This window comes from Mastigoproctus giganteus, chromosome 7 (assembly GCF_048544385.1).
Source record: "Mastigoproctus giganteus isolate SK-2022 chromosome 7, ASM4854438v1, whole genome shotgun sequence".
In the NCBI taxonomy this organism is placed as follows: domain Eukaryota; kingdom Metazoa; phylum Arthropoda; class Arachnida; order Uropygi; family Thelyphonidae; genus Mastigoproctus; species Mastigoproctus giganteus.
Window position 1 is genome coordinate 83,281,682 of NC_143581.1, and position 19,852 is coordinate 83,301,533.

General features: G+C 38.9%; 1 protein-coding gene across 1 annotated transcript in view; it reads right to left on the reverse strand.

Moving 5' to 3' along the window:
- Positions 1-1,017: 1,017 nt before the first annotated feature.
- The window catches only part of nonC (serine/threonine-protein kinase Smg1), a 1,411,261-nt gene continuing 1,392,426 nt past the window's right edge, over positions 1,018-19,852 (reverse strand). The window contains exon 74 of the mRNA XM_090378365.1: positions 1,018-1,609. Coding sequence (XP_090234491.1) covers positions 1,532-1,609 — 78 coding nt within the window. The 3' untranslated portion in view covers positions 1,018-1,531. The remainder of the gene's footprint in view (positions 1,610-19,852) is intronic.

The window sequence follows — 19,852 nt, forward strand, 5'->3', positions numbered from 1 at the left end:
AGAAGAAAAAAAAAAAAAAAGATAATAACAGCAACTGAATATGGTTTATAAAGGACAATTTCTAGAGAATTAGATAAAAATGAAATAATTCTATATTTATTCCACACAAACAAAATAAAATTAAAGGTTCATAAGTTTGTAAATCATTCAGTACAGTTATGCAGCTTAATATGCCAAAATAAAAAAAAAGATTTTTAAGTTTTCCCTCCATTCTCACTTTTTTAAAAAAATTTAATGTTATAATTTTGAAGATATCCCTATTTAACTATACAGACATACCAGTGCTGTAAAATATTCCTTCTCTCCATATTAGTATGCCTTTGTGTGGGCTAATGCATGCATGCATGCATGCACACACACATCAGAATGCAATTAAATATATTTTTCAATAAGATTTGCATTTTGAATAACTTGATAACCAAACATTTGTTTCCAGTAGTTTTCTAATAATGTATTTCTATTTTACCCTTCCACTAGTTCAAGTCATAGTTATAAAAAGATATTTGTTTTAACTCATGGAAAGACAGCACTTAGTAGTTTTGCTTCTCCTTGTAATACTGTACTTTTTTTTTTTCAATCCTTGAATTCAGTGTACAGTTAGAAGTAGCGTTTTCTTCTCATGACATTGATTTTCATTCCAGTCAACACGAAAAACAAACTAATGCAATTTTTGCCTTTCTCTTGACAATTTAATAAATTTTGTAATATACATAATGAAATCAGATCCTCATCAAATAAGAGCTGAATGAAAAGTTATTAGAACAGTTTTGCATGTTTATGTAAAAAACACTTACCAAATAACTAAATTTTCATACTCATAGCATGGCTATTGAAAAAAAAAAAAAAAAAAAAATTCATATAGCATATCAAATTGAAAAAGCATAATGTATACATCATTGATGAAAAACCTAAGTACATTTAGATGGCACAAAAAAAAAAAAAAAAAAAAAAAAACCCCTAAGAGACAAAAATAAGATGAGGCTCCAAAAGTTTGTTCACAATCAGGAGGGGGGGGGGGAGAAGCAGCCTATTTTATCCATCCGACATATCTTTATGCCTGAATGGAATGTATAATTTTTAAAATATATTCTCACATGTATTTAAAAAAAAATTATATATTTTAAAATTAAAAAAAAAAAAAAAAAAAAAAATTGTTATAAACAAAAATGAATGTCAGGACTGGAGACTTCCTTCTTTTCAAGAACCTCATCTTGAATACCAAGTTGTTGCAGTGTGGTATTCACACACTTAGCCCCCCTTTTCTGCCATGGCTACCCTCACACTTGGAGCGAAGGTGGGGCGCAGGAGGGTTGCTGGCTGTGTTGTGCAGATGCACCTGCACCTGATGTGCTCTTCTGTTGATGATGGCAGAGTGGTGGCAGGACAAAATGACAATAACAAGCACCCTCAATCATCAGGGAATGATGGCATGCAGATGTTTCTGCCCATCTGTTAGCTGTTATGTCAAGCAAACCATCCACTCAATACGTAGATAAAGCTGCAGCCTCTCGCAGGAGGCATTTTGTAAATTTCACACCCAGGGTGTCCACCCTTCATACAATACTGCCAAGTTTTCCAGATTTGTTGCCTCCTTAATAACAAAATCAACCTGTAAAATAAGAATAGAAGTGTTAGTATATACTATATGATAACTATAACTTCTAATACTTTGTTTATAACTACAAAAAATCAGTTATCATAATTTAAAGTCAATCTTTAAATTATAGAACCATTTCACATCATATAATAGATATAATCCTCACTTCTGCTATAGCATATCTATTTTATACTTTAAATGCCAATCCCAGCAGGGTAAATAAAAGGAAGAAACTCTATCATGTGAATGGCATGGAATTAATAGTAAGGAACACAAATCATGCCACATTGTTACAAAGCAATAATATGAATTTTATGAGTTTATCAATTGCATTTGCCCAGCCATTAAGTTTAAACTTGAGAGAGTCCAACTGTCAGTTACTTTCTTGGATATCTTAATTACTAGGCACAACGTTCTTGGAAAGGTCCTTATATAAGACACCCAAAAGTGTAGCAAAGGCAGAACTTGAAATTTCCATCAAAATGAAAGGTGTCATCTGCTCCTATGTTAGATCAGTTTTTCAGTATTAATGGTAAGAAGTCTAAAGGAGAAGATCTGCAGAAATTTGTGGACCTATTCAAGAAGAATACATATCCTCAATGCATAGATTACTGCAAGTGCCACAACAACTGTTTTTAATCAGGTCCATGAACATCGGGTCAAGAGCCCCATACATGGTTCTTCCATACCTGGTATAGTTTTAGAGAAACTTCACAGATTGATGGAAAATTTGGTATAATAACTTAATTTGAATCAGCCTCTTCTCTGAGGGTTAAATTTAATTCTGTGTCCTCTAATCCCTCCAACACCATATACTGCATCCCATACAATACCAAAAGGTATATGCTGGACAAACAAAATGCCTCCTCAGATGTCTCTGAGTGGGACATGAAATGGATTGTGTTGGGAGGACCCACCAAATTGAGCTGGTAGCCCACTCCAGTGAAGCCAGCTACACTCCCTTTCTTAAAACAGTATCTCCATCAATCTAAATAGACACGATATGAATTTTAGACTGCCAACTCATTCACAGTAAACAAAAATACAGGTTCCTATTTTGTCTTAAGATCTTTGGAAGACATCTTTAGTGTAGATTTGTTCAGAGGAATTGCATATTCCTAGGGCCTGACAGGCTGAGTAGATATTCCGGGTACAGCTTTTGCCAAGGTGTTCCTGTTCTTTCTCCCCTCCTCTAAGTCCACACACTGGCAGTCTGCATTATTATCTGCTGGTGTCAGCATTCAGAGGAACCTCATTTGGTGCCAAAAGTATAGGTACTCTACCAGGTTCTCTAACAAGACACACAGTTAACCTTAAACAACCTCTAATGATCCTGATGTTAATTTAACACCCTCTGTGTTAGGTTGACTAATTAATTTTCTATTTTCCATATACAATAATATAGACAAAAGGACATTTTTTTTTCTCTGCTGAAGGAGTAACTTTAGCTATTAGTTTAAAGAATGTTATATTGTTCTTAATCAAATTAATTGCACAGTTCCTTATTTATATTACTGACTTGCTTTGTTATTATTCATGTATTACTGTTAACACTTAATTCACTGATTCAAATTTAACGATAAGCACTTATTTCATTTAGTCATCATTTTAAAACATATTTTAATATCTCTTACTATTTTCCCTCCTCATCCGCAAAACTGTTTTCTTTTAACTAATTAATTAATTTTATTTCATTATTGATTTTTTTAAAGTAGAGACAAATGTTTTCATATGTCAAATTCTTAATTCTCATTTTAAGAGTTACCTTTTCAATTTGGCATTTAATTATATTCTTCTAGATAGCAGTAGCCCTTGTGATTACTGTAGGTGCTGATATTAGTTAAGGGGAAAATTTATTGATTGGTAGGTATATATATATTAATTTCCCTGTTAAACCCTCTGTTACTTGTGCTCTAAATGGAATCAATCTCCTTGCATGGTATTTTAATTTATAATTAAAACAAAAAAGTAGGGCTAAAAAATTAATTTTTAGCTTTTTTACTGAATTGAAAATGGTGTTTTTATTAATTATGATTTGCTAAACTCAATTTCAAAATACTGAGCAAAAAAAAAAAAAAAACAAAGGAGAGCAACTGCGATAGTAATAATGAAGAATGGCTTTTATCATATTTTTTGTAATTTTCAGGGTCAGATACAGGACCGCTGCAAGTGAGTAGGCAAGGTAAGGGTTGCTTACGGGTGACAGTTCAAGAGGATGCCGAAATTTTTTTGATATTATTTTCTGATTAGTTAACGCTTATCAGTATTCAACATTTAGGGTGGCAAAATTTATTTTGCTTACTGGCTACACATAGGACTGCAGCACTACTGGTCAGATGATTGCATGGCATTTGTCCATGTTTTTTGTCAGCAGTTCACATGCAGTTTCTGTGAAACTGGGGAAACCAAAGCTGTATAACAAGATTAAACAGCCTCACTAGAAGGCTGTTTAATCTCACCACAGCTGTCATGTATGGGACAACTACTAGTTCCCAAAGGAACTAGTAGTTGTTGGTGACTCTATTGTCAGGGAAATGGGGAACATGCTTTGTAAAAAGGATAGGTGGAACAGGACCAGGGTATGTCTGCCAGGGGCAAAGGTTGATGACGTTGTAGAGCAGATATCATTTCAAAAGGTGACATAGTTGTACAAGTTGGCACTAATGATATCAAGAGTAGGAGACTGCCAGAATTGCTTAAAAAGTACAGGTCACTGTTGAAAAAAAGCCGTGAAATAGGGTTGAATTTGAAAGTGTCTGCAATTCTGCCCAGACACGATAAGAGGGAGTATATGATGAGAGCCTTGTTGATCAATTCGGCCCTGGAAAGATTGTGCAAGGCTCAAGGGGTAGAATTTTTTTCAGCCTGGACCGTACTTGTTAACAGGAGAGATTGCTTCTACAGGGATGGGATACACTAAAATAGAAAGGGTGCAAGAATATTTGCTGATGCTATCGAGGCAGTGTTAGGTGGGTCGGAAAACTGCTAGATTGGGGGGAGACAAAGATGAATAGATTAACAGTAGCCACTGGCAGAGGTGAAAGAGATTCTTGCACTGCTTCTATTGGAATGAGCAGAAGCCTGAAAAACAAGATGCAGGATATTTCAGAGATTGCTGGGAGTCATTGCGATACAAGTAAACACATGGGTTGTGTTAGGGTAGCTAACAATAGAAATAGGTGCATGTATACTTGCGTGTACACCAATGCTAGGAGTTTAGTAAATAAATTTGATGAATTTGAGGTATTGCTCAAGACATCAAAGGCAGATATTGTTGGGATATCAGAGACGTGGAGTCATACAGATATAAGGAATGCAGAACTGGAATTTGGGGAGTACAACGTCTACAGAAAGGATAGACTGGATAGGAAGGGAGGAGGGGTTATGCTATTAGTTAAGAAATACATAAAATCCAAGGAAGTGAAGCCAGTGGACATTGCTGGACAGTGCAGTGTCGAGTCAGTTTGGTGTGACATAAGCATTGGGAGATCAAAATTGAGAGTAGGAGTGTGCTATAGGCCTAATGACTCTGATGAGTATAATAAGAAACTGTACAGGGAAATAGAGTGGGCCAGTAAATCAGAGAGTCTTATAATGGGAGATTTTAATTTCCCAGATATTGACTGGAATTTGGGGGCTGGTCACTCACACACTAACAAGGCTTTTGTGGATTTACTGGATGATTGTTTTCTACATCAGCATGTTCGGGAGGCAACTAGAGGGAGTAATACTCTTGATTTGATTATCAGCAGTGATTCTTCATGCATTAAGAATCTGCAGATAAATGAACCACTAGGTGGCAGTGATCACAGTGTGCTGAAGTGGGATTTACTCAAAGAGGTAACTACCATTAGGGGTAAAGGGAAGGGTTATTGCTTTCGTAGAGGCGACTACGATATACTGAGACAGTATTTAAATTCTATACAGTGGGACCAACTGATGATGTTACCAACAGCAAATTCAAAATGGGAAGCATTCAAAGAACTTATCTTGGAAGCTACTAGGCTTTACATACCAACTAAGAAATATTGTTCAAGGTTTAGGCCTAAATGGATGTCAGATGAACTAATGAGGCATATGGCAGAGAAGAAACATGCGTGGGATACATACAAATTAACACATGACACGAAGCCTATGATAGATACAAGTTGATCTGTAACCAAGTTACAAAGGAGGTTAGGCAGGCGAAAGCAGATTATGAGAAATCATTGGCAAGGGATGCAAAGAAAAACAGCAAAGAGTTCTTTACTTATATAAACTCTAGAAGGAAGGGGATGAATCAGATTGGTCCACTTGATATCGATGGGTCAACTGTTGATGATCCTGCTCAGGTAGCTAACAAACTAAATGAATATTTTGCATCGACATTCACACATGAGGAGTTATTCAGCGAGGGGAATGCCAGAGGTGTATTCAACTATGGCAGTAAGCTAGAGAATCTTGTAATCTCTGATAGTAAAGTGGATGAGAAATTGTTGAAGATAAACACAAGAAAGGCACCTGGGGTGGATGGGATCTATCCAGTTATATTAAAATGAGGCAGCAAAGAAAGTAAGCATACCCTTAGCCATAATTATGAGAGCTTCCTTGGACTCAGGGGAGGTACCCATGGACTGGAGATGTGCAAATGTGACCCCAATTCACAAAGGAGGATCAAAGGCTGACACAAGTAATTATAGACCTGTGAGTTTAACTTCTGTTCCAGGAAAATTAATGGAGGCACTAGTTAAAGAAGCACTGCAGGATCATTTAGACAAGACTTCAGTTATAGCTCGGACACAGCATGGTTTTGTTAAGGGGAAGTCTTGCCTGACCAATTTGATTGGATACTATGATGCAGTCACAAAGGAACTGGATGCAGGGAATAACTTTGATATTATATACTTGGATCTTAGAAAGGCTTTTGATACTGTTGCACATGGAAGACTGCTGCACAAATTGGAGCAGTGTGACATTGGAGGCAAATTGCTGCTGTGGATAAAGGGGTGGCTGAGGGGGAGAAGACAGAGAGTGGTAATCAATGGACACTGCTCGTTGTGGACTAATGTTATTAGTGGAGTCCCTCAGGGCTCAGTGTTGGGTCCATTATTGTTTTCTGTATTTATAAATGATATTGATGATGGTATATCAAGCTTAATGTCGAAGTTTGCAGACGATACAAAGGTAGGCAGGGTTGTCAAGGGCACTACTGACACTATGCTGCTGCAACAGGATCTGGAAAGGTTGAGCAGATGGGTTGAGAGGTGGCAAATGAGGTTTAACATTGACAAATGTAAAGTACTACACATGGGAAACAGCAACCCCAGAGCAACGTATCAACTCTGTGGTACTACACTGACAGTGGTAGAGAATGAAAGGGACCTGGAGGTGGATGTGCAGGCAGATATGAAGTTTTCTGAGCAGTGCAGACGGGCTGCAAGAGTAGCTCATGGTGTATTGTCGATGATATACAGGAATTTTTCTAGCAGGGATAAGGAGGTGATTATTCCCTTGTATAAGGGAATGGTCAGGCCACACCTAGAGTACTGTATACAGGTCTGGAGGCCTCATTTCAAGAAGGATGTAGAGCTGCTGGAACGAGTACAGAGAAGGGCAACAAGATTAGTAAATGGAACAAAGGGGTAGTCTTACGAAGAAAGGCTTAAGTTTTGCAAATTACAGTGTCTGGAGACTAGGCACCAGCAAGGTGATCTGATAGAGGTGTATAAAGCCTTGAATGGTTTGAGCATGCTCAATGCTGATGGGATTCTTCCTCTCGCTTAGAATAATCACCTGAGAGGGCATAAATTCAAATTGAGGAAAGACAGATGTAGGATAGATGTGCGGAAATTTGCCTTTAGCCAGCGGGTGGTTGGTTGGTGGAACAGACTTCCATCCCTTGTCGTGGAAGTTGATAGCCTAAATAAGTTTAAGGCTCAGCTGGACAGGTATTTCAAACGAACAGAGGGGTGAAGGGGAAGTGGTTTTTTTTTTTTTTTTGGCTGATGCTGCATTAGCTTGCTTTCTTGCATCAAATGCCTCTACTAATGCTAATGCTAATGCTAAAGAGCAAGGAAGAAAAAGCACTTTGGCTCACCTAGAATGTGTGTTAAATGCCAAAACAAAAAAACTGATTTTTTGTAATTCATAGTACAACAAAATGAAAACAGAAAATATTAACATCATTTAGAGCATACTGGTGGGGAAAGGTACATGGGAAGATGTGATTTAATTTACAAATTAAAAAAAAAAAAAAAAAAAAAAAAATTTTAAAAGTTAAAAATTAAAAAAAAAAAAAAAAATATTGCATGCCACATTAGCAATGGAGAGTTTTTATTTTTAGTTTGATTATATAGTAGGTGTCATTATTATCATGTTCAGAAGTTAATTTGCTAATTCAATCCTAAGAAGTGGAAAAGTGAAGAAAAAAAACAAAACATATATATATATATGACATGTGGCAATAAAATTCCTGGACTGGTACTATAAACAAACACAAAGTGAAGGAGCTCAAAAATGGTTTTATTTTATTCAAAGTAATCACCACCTTATTAAGTGCACTTATTACACCATTCTAAAAGTTTCTTAAATGAGTCAGCAAAGGTGTCCAAAGAGATGATATTCAGTTCAGCAGTAACGGTTTTCTTTATGTCCTCAACATCCTGAAAATTCTTTCCTTTAAGGGCAGTTCCCCCCTTGGGAAAGAGGAAGAAGTCTGCTGGTGCTAGAGGGAGTAGGGTGAATGGTTGATTTGCAGTGACATGTTTTTCTTCATAACAAGTGCAGAAAGAGCAGGGGCATTATTGTGCAACAAGAAAAAGCATAGTAATGCTTTACCCTCAATATATAAGAGAATAATAGCCCCTCAACAGCCCTGCTTCTTTCTACTGAGTCTACATGTTCTACAATCATTCTCAATTGCTGGTATTAGTAATCATTGGATTTGATTTGATTGATTTGGTAGTTGTTGGCGCATCGGCTTCTGTGGCCATATTGCACCTCCCAAGGTTTTTGCAGTACTTTGATCCAAGCCCGAGGCGGGAATCGAACCCGCGACCTTTGGGTTGCCGGGCAGGTACTTTACCCACTCGGCTAGCCCGGTCGGCGTAATCATTGGATTGACCTTTTCTATGACCTTTGAGAAATATGTCCCTTCTATAAATCAATGAGTGATCAGTAGAGAGATAAAATGATTCTTTAGTAGCTCACATTGCTGTGTTTCATGCAGTACAGTATTTTTGTACAATGTTTGCTTCATATATAGGGTGGCCATAATTAAAGTATCCCTATTCAGAGCTCTCTGTACCTCTAGGTAATAAGCAGAATGCCACCAAAATCAGTAAGTAAACTATTCAAGGCACAGAGAGAAGGAGCCTGTGAAAAAAAAAATTTCAAAATCTGCCGACAGGGGATAATATGGCACTGTACTAGAGGAAAGACATGACAAAGTACCAACAAATAAGTAACTCAGACAAACCTTAATGAAATAATAAATTTTTATTTGTGCTCTTTGCAAAAAAAAAAAGAAAGAAACCGAATTGCACTAAAGTTTTAAATCCAAACTAAAAAATAAGGTAGCTAAGAGAGCAGAAATTTTGCATAAATCTGAGTTAATTTAATTTTCCCAGCAGCAGAGAGCTATAAAGGCACAATGCAAACATTGCAAGTGTATTTTGTAAGTTTACTGTTAACAATTCATCTCACTCTGCTTGATCGCACTTTAATTGTGAAGTTCTACGTTAATGGATACAATGCAGCAGCTGCTCTGCGTAAATTTAGGCTATTCCTTTTAAAATGCACTACTTGCTTGATGTTTGTGGAGCAGTCGGGTATGGGCCATGATACTGCCATGGGGGATGTCTTTGTTTGGGTGCAATGCAAGGAGTGTAAGGAAATGAAACGACAACAACTCAGCGTTGATATGGGCCTATATGAGAGCTTGAAGGACAGGGTGGATGCCCTCGAAGGATTAAAAGTGAGGGGCCCATCAAGCTCTCAGCTGCCCACACCAATGCCAGAGCTTGCACTTAGTCATTGTGCAACACAGCGGCAGCCCCCCAAGGCAGAATGCGCTGGTCCCAAAGGAACTAGTAGTTGTTGGTGACTCTATTGTCAGGGAAACGGGAAAAATGCTTTGTAAAAAGGATAGGTGGAACAGGACCAGGGTATGTCTGCCAGGGGCAAAGGTTGATGCCGTTGTACACGTTGGCACTAATGATATTAAGAGTAGGAGACTGGCGGAATTACTTAAAAAGTACAGGTCACTGTTGAAAAAAGCCGTGAATTAGGGTTGAATTTGAAAGTGTCTGCAATTCTGCACAGACACGATAGGAGGGAGTATATGATGGGAGCCCTGTCGATCAATTCGGCCCTGGAAAGATTGTAAAAGGCTCAAGGGGTAGAATTTTTTCAGCCTGGTCTGTACTTGTTAACAGGAGAGATTGCTTCTACAGGGATGGGATACACTTAAATAGAAAGGGTGCAAGAATGTTTGCTGATGCTATCGAGGCAGTGTTAGATGGGTTGGAAAACTGCTAGATTGGGGGGATACAAGGACTAATAGATTAACAGTAGCCACTGCAAGAGGTGAAAGTGATTCTTGCACTGCTTCTATTGGAATGAGCAGCAGCCTGGAAAATAAGATGCAGGATATTTCAGAGACTGCTGGGAATCATTGGGGTACAAGTAAACACATGGGTTGTGTTAGGGTAGCTAAGAAAAAGAACAGGTGCATGTATACTTGCGTGTACACCAATGCTAGGAGTTTAGTAAATAAATTTGATGAATTTGAGGTATTGCTCAAAACATCAAAGGCAGATATTGTTGGGATTTCAGAGACGTGTTACACAGATATAAGGAATGCAGAACTGGAATTTGCGGAGTACAATGTCTACAGAAAGGACAGACAGGATAGGAAGGGAGGAGGGGTTATGCTATTAGTTAAGAAATACATAAAATCCAAGGAAGTGAAGCCAGTCGGCATCGCTGGACAGTGCAGTATCGAGTCAGATTGGTGTGACATAAGCATTGGGAGATCAAAATTGAGAGTAGGAGTGTGCTATAGGCCTAATGACTCTGATGAGTATAATAAGAAGCTGTACAGGGAAATAGAGTGGGCCAGTAAATCAGCAAGTCTTATAATGGGGGATTTTAATTTCCCAGATATTGACTGGAATTTGGGGGCTGGTCACTCACACACTAGCAAGGCTTTGGTGGATTTATTGGATGATTGTTTTTTCTTCAGCAGCATGTTTGGGAGGCAACTAGAGGGAGTAATACTCTTGATTTGATTATCAGTAGTGATTCTTCATGCATTAAGAATCTGCAGATAAATGTACCACTAGGTGGCAGTGATCACAGTGTGCTGAAGTGGGATTTACTCAAAGAGGTAACTACCATTAGGGGTAAAGGGAAGGGTTATTGCTTTCGTAAAGGCGACTACGATGGACTGAGACAGTATTTAAATTCTATACATTGGGACCAACCGATGATGTTACCAACAGCAAATTGAAAATGGGAAGCATTCAAAGAACTTATCTTGTAAGCTACTAGGCTTTACATACCAACTAAGAAATATTGTTCAAGGTTTAGGCCTAAATGGATGTCACAGAAGAAAAATGCATGGGATACATACAAATTAACACGTGACACAGAAGCCTATGATAGATACAAGTTGATCTGTAACCAAGTTACAAAGGAGGTCAGGCAGGCGAAGGCAGATTACGAGATATCTTTGGCAAGGGATGCAAAGAAAAACAACAAAGAGTTCTTTACTTATGTAAACTCTAGAAGGAAGGGGATGAATCAGATTGGTCCACTTGATATCGATGGGTCAACTGTTGATGATCCTGCTCAGGTAGCTAACAAACTAAATGAATATTTTGCATCAAAATTCACACATGAGGAGTTATTCAGCGAGGGGAATGCCAGAGGTGTATTCAACTCTGGCAGTAAGCTAGATAACCTTGTAATAACTGAGAGTAAAGTGGAGGAGAAATTGTTGAAGATAAACACAAGAAAGGCACCTGGGGTGGATGGGATCTAGCCAGTTATATCAAAGGAGGCAGCAAAGGAAGTAACCATGGACTGGAAATATGACCCCAATTCACAAAGGAGGATCAAAGGCTGACACGAGGAATTATAGACCTGTGAGTTTAACTTCTGTTCCAGGAAAATTAATGGAGGCACTGGTTAAAGAAGCACTGCAGGATCATCTAGACAACACTTCAGTTATAGCTCGGACACAGCATGGTTTTGTTATGGGGAAGTCTTGCCTGACCAATTTGATTGGATACTATGATGCAGTCACAAAAGAACTGGATGCAGGGAATAACTTTGATATTATATACTTGGATCTTAGAAAGGCTTTTGATACCGTTGCACATGGAAGACTGCTGCACAAATTGGAGCAGTGTGACATTGGAGGCAAATTGCTGCTATGGATAAAGGGGTGGTTGAGGGGGAGAAGACAGATAGTGGTAATCAATGGATACTGCTCATCGTGGACTAATGTTATTAGTGGAGTCCCTCAGGGTTCAGTATTGGGTCCATTATTGTTTTCTGTATTTATAAATGATATTGATGATGGTATACCAAGCTTAATGTCCAAGTTTGCAGACGATACGAAGGTTGGCAGGGTTGTCAAGGACACTACTGACACTATGCTGCTGCTGCTGCTGCAACAGGATCTGGAAAGGTTGAGCATATGGGCTGAGAGGTGGCAAATGAAGTTTAACGTTGACAAATGTAAAGTACTACGTATGGGAAACAGCAACCCCAGAGCAACATATCAACTCTGTGGTACTACACAGACAGTGGTAGAGAATGAATAGGACCTGGGGTGGTTGTGCAGGCAGATATGAAGTTCTCTGAACAGTGCAGACGGGCTGCAAGAGTAGCTCATGATGTATTATCAATGATATATAGGAATTTTTCTAGCAGGGATAAGGAGGTGATTATTCCCTTGTATAAGGCAATGGTCAGACCACACCTAGAGTACTGTATACAGGCCTGGAGGCCTCATTTCAAGAAAGATGTAGAGCTGCTGGAATGAGTACAGAGAAGGTCAACAAGAGTAGTGAATGGAACAAAGGGGTGCTCTTATGAAGAAAGGCTTAAGTTTTGCAAATTACAGTCTCTGGAGACTAGGCACCAGCGAGGTGATCTGTTAGAGGTGTATAAAGCCTTGAATGGTTTGAGCATGCTCAATGCTGATGGGATTCTTCCTCTTGCTCAGAATAATCACCTGAGAGGGCATAAATTCAAATTGAGGAAAGACAGATGTAGAATAGACTTGCGGAAATTTGCCTTTAGCCAGCGGGTGGTTGGTTGGTGGAACAGACTTCCATTCCTTGTCGTGGAAGTTGATAGCCTAAATAAGTTTAAGGCTCAGCTGGACAGGTATTTCGAACGAACAGAGGGGTGAAGTGGTTATTTTTTTTTTTTTATTTATTTATTTATTTTTTATTTTTTGGCTGATGCTGCATAAGCTTGCTTTCTTGCATCAAATGCCTCTACTAATGCTAATGCTAATGTAAGAACTTACGTCAAGGTCCTTTATCAGCTGTGGCAGTTGGAACAATGATTAACAAATTGAAGGAAACTAGGTCCTTTGTTGTTAAGCCTGGAAGAGGAAGGAAGCCTGTTTCACCTCAGATAACAGAGGAAGTTGCAATGGCTATCGTCGACTGATCGTAGGATACAGCTGCTGGAACTAGTAGCAGAGCAGCACATGGGGAGTAGCGAGGCAATTGGATGTCCCATATTCCACTGTGTGGAAAATTCTTTGGAAACTAATCCACTATTATCCATACAAGATTAGACAGCAGCTGCAAAGAGATGATTCTGAAAAACGAATGGCATTTGCGCAGTTGTGGGAAACCACCGGTGGCGCCCTCTCCCAAAACAATATGTACACTATGCACAAAACATTTTTGGACAGAATGGAAGTGAACGATGCCTGGCCATGGAACATTCTTTGAGGAGATGAGGTCCATTTTTATCTCGATGGGACTGTAAACACTCAAAACTGCGGAATATGGGCTTTAGAAGCACCGCATGCTATTCAGCAAATCCCACTGCACTCACCGAAAATTAGTCTGGTGTGGTGTGACCTCAAATTTCATCCTAGGGCCATACTTTTTCAAGGAATTGCAATCAGCAGGAGAAGCCATCTGTTCCATTACAGCACAAAGATATCATCACATGCTGAGCAGTTTTATTATTCCTCAACTGCAGCAAAGAGAATGCCTGGATGAGAATTTTTATGCAAGATAGGGCTTCTCATATTGCACGACCAGTACAGCAGTTTCTCCGTCATCGCTTTACTGCAGAAAGAGTCATTAGTTGTTTGTTTCCCATTATATGGCCACCATGTTCGCCTCACTTTACACTGTGTGAATTTTGGCTGTGGGGTCACCTGAAGGCCAATGTGTGTCGAGGAAATGTCGCTAACCTGGCTATCTTAAAGGCCAATGTAATGCAGCATGTGCAGAACATTACTCGAGATGTTGCATTCTGCAGTTGAGCACACTGTGCATTGAATGCAGTTTCTGGTGCAGAACAATGGTAATCACATCGAAAACCAACTCCACCATCAGTGACGTCATTGCCCATCAGGAGTAAACTGTGAGTGAGTTTGGAGCTGTTAAACCATTTCCTCTGGCAGTTTAGTCCAGTTTCTTTCTGTTTTTTGCAAAGAGCACAAATAAAAATTTGTAATTTCATTAAGGTTTGTGTTAGTTTTTTATTTGTTGGTACTTTGTCATGTCTTTCCTCTTGTACAGCACCATATTACCCCTGTCGGCAGATTCTGGAACTTTTTTTTTTTTTTTTTCACAGGCTCCTTCTCTCAATGCCTTGGTACAGTAAACCTTGATTTAATGGACTAATAGGAAAGAAGGGGTGTCCTCCATTAATGCCGACAGTCTGTTAAATCGAATGTAACCCGAGGGTCATTTTTTATTGTTCTTAATGTAAAAAAAAAAAAAAAAAAGCTTTAATACAATATACAGTACTGTACAATATAAAATTATGTTGTAATTTGGCCTCTGATTTACGGATATCAGAAACAGTTTGTTTTTTTACGCTGTAAATTTCACAAACACGTGCTACTGAGACGCCTTGTTCTAATTTCTGTGCCACATTTAAGTTCACAAGCTTTCTTTTAACCCCTCTATCACTTGATGCCATTTTAAACTGTACGGATTGCAAAATTATTTAATAAATAAAGTCAAAATTCAGAAATCACAGAAACACTCTGTATACAACCTGACAGCACGATAGTTTGAGGCAGACTGAGAACAAAACAAAGCAAGTCGGTAGACCTGCAATTTAGTGTCCAGAGTCATGTTCAGCTCACAAATCTGGTCATGTTCTATCTGGGAAAACAACTATTTGAACATGTTTTCAAAAAGAATAAAAAACAATTTCCTGAATTTGATTATAAAAATAAAAGTAGATTATTATCAAAACAATAATGGAAATAGGTAATTATTATTAATTTTTAATTAATAATAACACTGAAGTTTTGTATAACCTAAAAAAAATAATATGGTCGAGATTAATATATACATTACTGTATTATTATTTGTTCAGTCCGTTATATCTGAAATCCGTTATATCGGGGTCCGTTAAATCAAGGATTTACTGTATGTATGTCAAAGAACATGGAAACAGCAGCTGAAAGATATTTCTGCCCTCCTCCAACTAAGAAAACAATACTTTTACTTGTGAATTTGGTAAAATATTTTTTCTAAAATGTTCCTTCTAAAACCTGGGCATAACTTATATTCTGGTGTATCTTATCATCTGTTAAATGTGTTAGATTCTGTCAGTCCCAGTGATTTACAGTTTTAAAAGTTCTTTACTACTTTTCTTTGCACTCTCAGCCAAAGACTTTGTATAATCTGCCTTGTCTAATTCCTGCCCCCACCCACTTAGTGATTTCATTGACTTCTGTTTAAATTGAATTTAAACAGAATTATGCCCATCACTGACAGAAACCTATCACAAGTTTAAACTTATCATAGGTTTTTGTCAGTGATGGGCATAATTGAAATAATTGATTGATTACGACATTCATAATGCTGACTAGTGATATGTATGTATGCCTAGGGGGCACAATTTGGTAGAAACATATTTGTCTGTGTTTAATTTAATGCTAATACTAATGTTACCAATCCATTCATCCACATGGACATTTCCTTTGCTACTGATCAGGAGCTTTCAGCAGAGAAATGACCAAAAGAAATGGTAATTTCTCTGCTGAAAAGAAATAAAGAAATGGGTATGCATGAGCCATACCCATTTCTGTTGTCTTAATAACAGTTTTACCAATAACATACTTGTATTTTATTATATTTTAGTTTTTTGTTAGTAAGACTAATTTTTTTTTTTATATCTGAAATTAGCTTATGAAATATTGATTAAATTGAATAAAATTTACCATTAAAGGAGATAATAGAAAACTGGGATTGGAACTGAAAGTCCTATGGGTATGCATGAGATAAAACAATATTTGTTAGCTAAGATAATTAAACTAATAGATAAGTTTATCATCTATTATAATTAATTCATAGCTTTATTAACATAATATGTTAATAAAGTTACACACACAACCCCAGGGGCTGACATCTGGTGAGTATGGGCTTGGCACACCCAGGATCCTGAGCTGGATATCTCATCATTCTTCTCTTTCTTGGTGATTAGCTTCTACATCTCTCTCGGGGTAATTCAGAATTTTTTTTTTTTTCTTTTGGCTGGTGCAGCATAAGCTTCAGGCTTCCTTGCACCATATGGCTAATAATAATAATAAGATCCTGACTAGCTGCATAACCAGGAAGATACTTGCCAGAAAATAATGGCTGAACAGCAGAAAGGATGCAAGCGGCTGAGCAAAGGAGCAATTAACCATAGATGCCACGGTTATGGAGCAAGCCTACAAGAAGCGGCACAACACATACGGCGCCTCCGTAGCCAGGTGGGCAGGAGCAGCAGTGCGTAGCACATGCTTCTTGATTAGCCGGCGTTCGAGCCCATGAGCCACCAAATACGGAGGATGCGGAAAGGTCAGGGAATGACCACCGCACATCTCCGGAGCAATATGGCCTTAGTTGCTAATGCTCCTAAAAAAAAAACAAAAAAACAACACGTACACAGCCTACATCAATTACCGCAAGGCCTTTGACTCCATGCCTCTTAGCTGGCTAATAGAGACGCTGAACAAGTACAAAGCCAATCCGATAGTGACAAACTTCCTAGGAGAAATGATGGCGAAATGGAGTACCACCATTAAGGTCGAAAACATCACAACCAGGCTAATCACCATCAGGAGAGGAATCTTTCAGGGAGATGCCCTGAGCCCATTGTGGTTCTGTCTAGCACTTAACCTGCTATCCACCATGCTCAACAGTAGCAAGTACGGATATAACCTCAAAGAAGGAAGGAAGAACCTGTACACCCTCACCGACCTGATGTACATGGATGACATCAAGCTCTACGCAGGAACTGAGAAGCATGTTCAGCAAATACTCCAGATTACCGAAGAATTCAGCAATGATATTAGGATGGAATTTAGTCTAGACAAATGCAAGACCCACAGATTGCAGCAGGAAAAATTAGTCAACTGAAACTACCAGCTGCAGACTGGTAAAGAGATCGAAGCCATGGCAGAGAGAGAGAGGCCTACAAATACCTGGGGATGATGCAGTTACAGCACAAGGAAATTAAGGCCTGCCTGACCAAAAAATACCATCAGAGACTCAGAAGTCTGCTGAAAGCAAAGATGAATGGAGGGAACACAGTTAAAGCCATAAACACCTATGCAGTCCCAGTGCTAACATACTCCTTCGGGGTCATAGATTGGACTAACACCAAGCTACAGGATATCATGAGAAAGACAAGGACAATGATGACCAAGAGCCGCCAACACCACCCGAAATCTGCCATGGAGAGACTGAAAATTGCCTGGGAAGGAGGAGGAAGGGGGCCTGATGACCACATTGAGCAACAGAAGACAGCAATAGTTAACCTGAAGGATTACTTCCAGAAACACACAGCAGCACTCCACCAGGCCATAAGGAAGATAGACAAGAGGTATACCCCACTCAACCTAAGCAAGGAGTCCCCCCCCCCCCAAACCAGGAGGTACAAACGAAGCTAGAAAGATGGGCAGAGAAGACACTCCATGGCAGACACTACAATGATCTCCATCAAGATCACATAGATAAAATTGCGTCCAATGCATGGCTCACAAGTGGGACACTCTTCCCCGAGACTGAAGGATTCATGCTTGCCATCCAAGACTAGGTAATCAACACCAGGAACTATAGCAAATACATCGCCAAGGAGCCCGGAGTGTTCAACGACACATGTCGACGATGCCACCTGGCCTCAGAAACGATCCAACACATCACTGCGGGATGCAAGGTGTTCACCCAGACTGCGTGTTCAGTAGCCAAGATAATACATCAGAAGTTAGCAAGGAAATACCAGTTGATCGAAGAAAGTGTACCGTACTACAAGTACAAACCCCAAGCAGTACTAGAGTCCCCAACCCACAAACTGTACTGGGACCGTGCCATAAAAATGGCACCTATCTGATTGATATAGTGGTACCCAACACTGGCAACCTGCAGAAAACCCATGGGGAAAAAATCAGGAAATACATGAACTTAAAACAGGAGATCAAAGAGATGTGGCATATGCAACAAGTAACGACCACCCCGATCATCGTGCCAACCACAGGCACGGTGCCAAAGACCCTACATAACAGTCTAGCAGCAATAGGTCTCCCAGCAAACACCTACAAGGAACTTCAGAAAGTCGCAATCCTGAACACCTGTAGGATAGTCAGAGAGTTCTTCGACCAACAGTAACACCAGACATAACAACAACCACCACCCTGTGTACTTGGTAACAATCCCTGTCATGAGGTGGAAACCCCAATCAGGGAGAAATAATAATAATAATAATATATTAAATTGCTAGCATAACATGTATTATTAAGGTGTCTATTAGTTTAGTATGTTTTCTCAAATTAAATGGAATTTAAACAGAAAGTGGTAGGAGTGATGTGGCTGAGCAAAGAACTGAAAACTTAATTAATACATCAATTTATTATCTATTATAATAATTTATAACCTTATGAAAGCAACAGTAAAAGCGTAGTACACATAACGTAACCTTGATAGTGTAATATATACATATATAATAACATAAATTTGTTAGCGTAATTCATATTATTCCTGCATAACCATTGAATAGAGTAATGCTTTTACTGCATTTAGGTATCGATTAGTTTAGTGTAGTTTAATCAAATAAAATTGAATTTAAATAGAAATCACACAGCTAGCTGTGGCTCGGAGGAGAACCACAGCACTCCTGCTTGCTGTGGGATTTGACAATTTGCTACTTGTTTGATTTTTGCAGCTCTATCTGGGATGGGATATAATACAGCCAAAGATGGGGACAGGGGAGTCTTTGTGTGTGTTTGGTGGAAAGAATGTGAGGAAATTAGGTGTGAAACAGCATTGTGATGGAATTTATGAAAGCTTGAAGAACAGAGTGGATGCCCTTGAAGGAATTAAACTGGGGGCCCATCAAGCTCCCAGCTGCCCCACCTCAACACCAGAGATTACAGAGATCAGGCAACACAGCAACAGTCCTCAAGGCAGAATGTGTTGGTCTGATAGGAGGTAGTGATTGCTGGTGACTCTATTTTCAGGGAAATGGGAAATATATTATGCAAAAAGGATATGTTCAATAGGAGCAGGGTATGTCTGGCAGGGAAAAAAAGTTGAAGTTGCACACATTGGCACTAATGATATTATAGAATAGATTTAAGTACTTACTAAACAAGCACAGGGCAATGTTGAGAAAACGTTACGTCAAGATTAATTTTGAAAGTGTCTGCAATACTGTTCAGGCACAATAGGAGAGCCTTAACAATCAATTTGGGTCAACTGATTGTCAAGAGACTGTGCAAAGCTTATGGAGTACAATTTTTCTCAGCATGGTCTGTGCTTGTTAATAGGAGAGACTGTTTCTAAAGGGATGGAGCACACTTAAATAGAAGGGGTGTAAGAATATTTACTGATGCTATTTAGGCAGTGTTAGGTGGGTCAGAAAACTGTTAGCCAGGAGCAATACACAGACTAATAGATTAAAAATAGCTGTGAGCAGAGGTGAAAGTGATTCTTGCACTGCTTCTATAGGAACATGCAGCAACTTGTTGGGAATTTCAAGGCACCTGGGAGTGAGGGGGGGGAGGTCCTC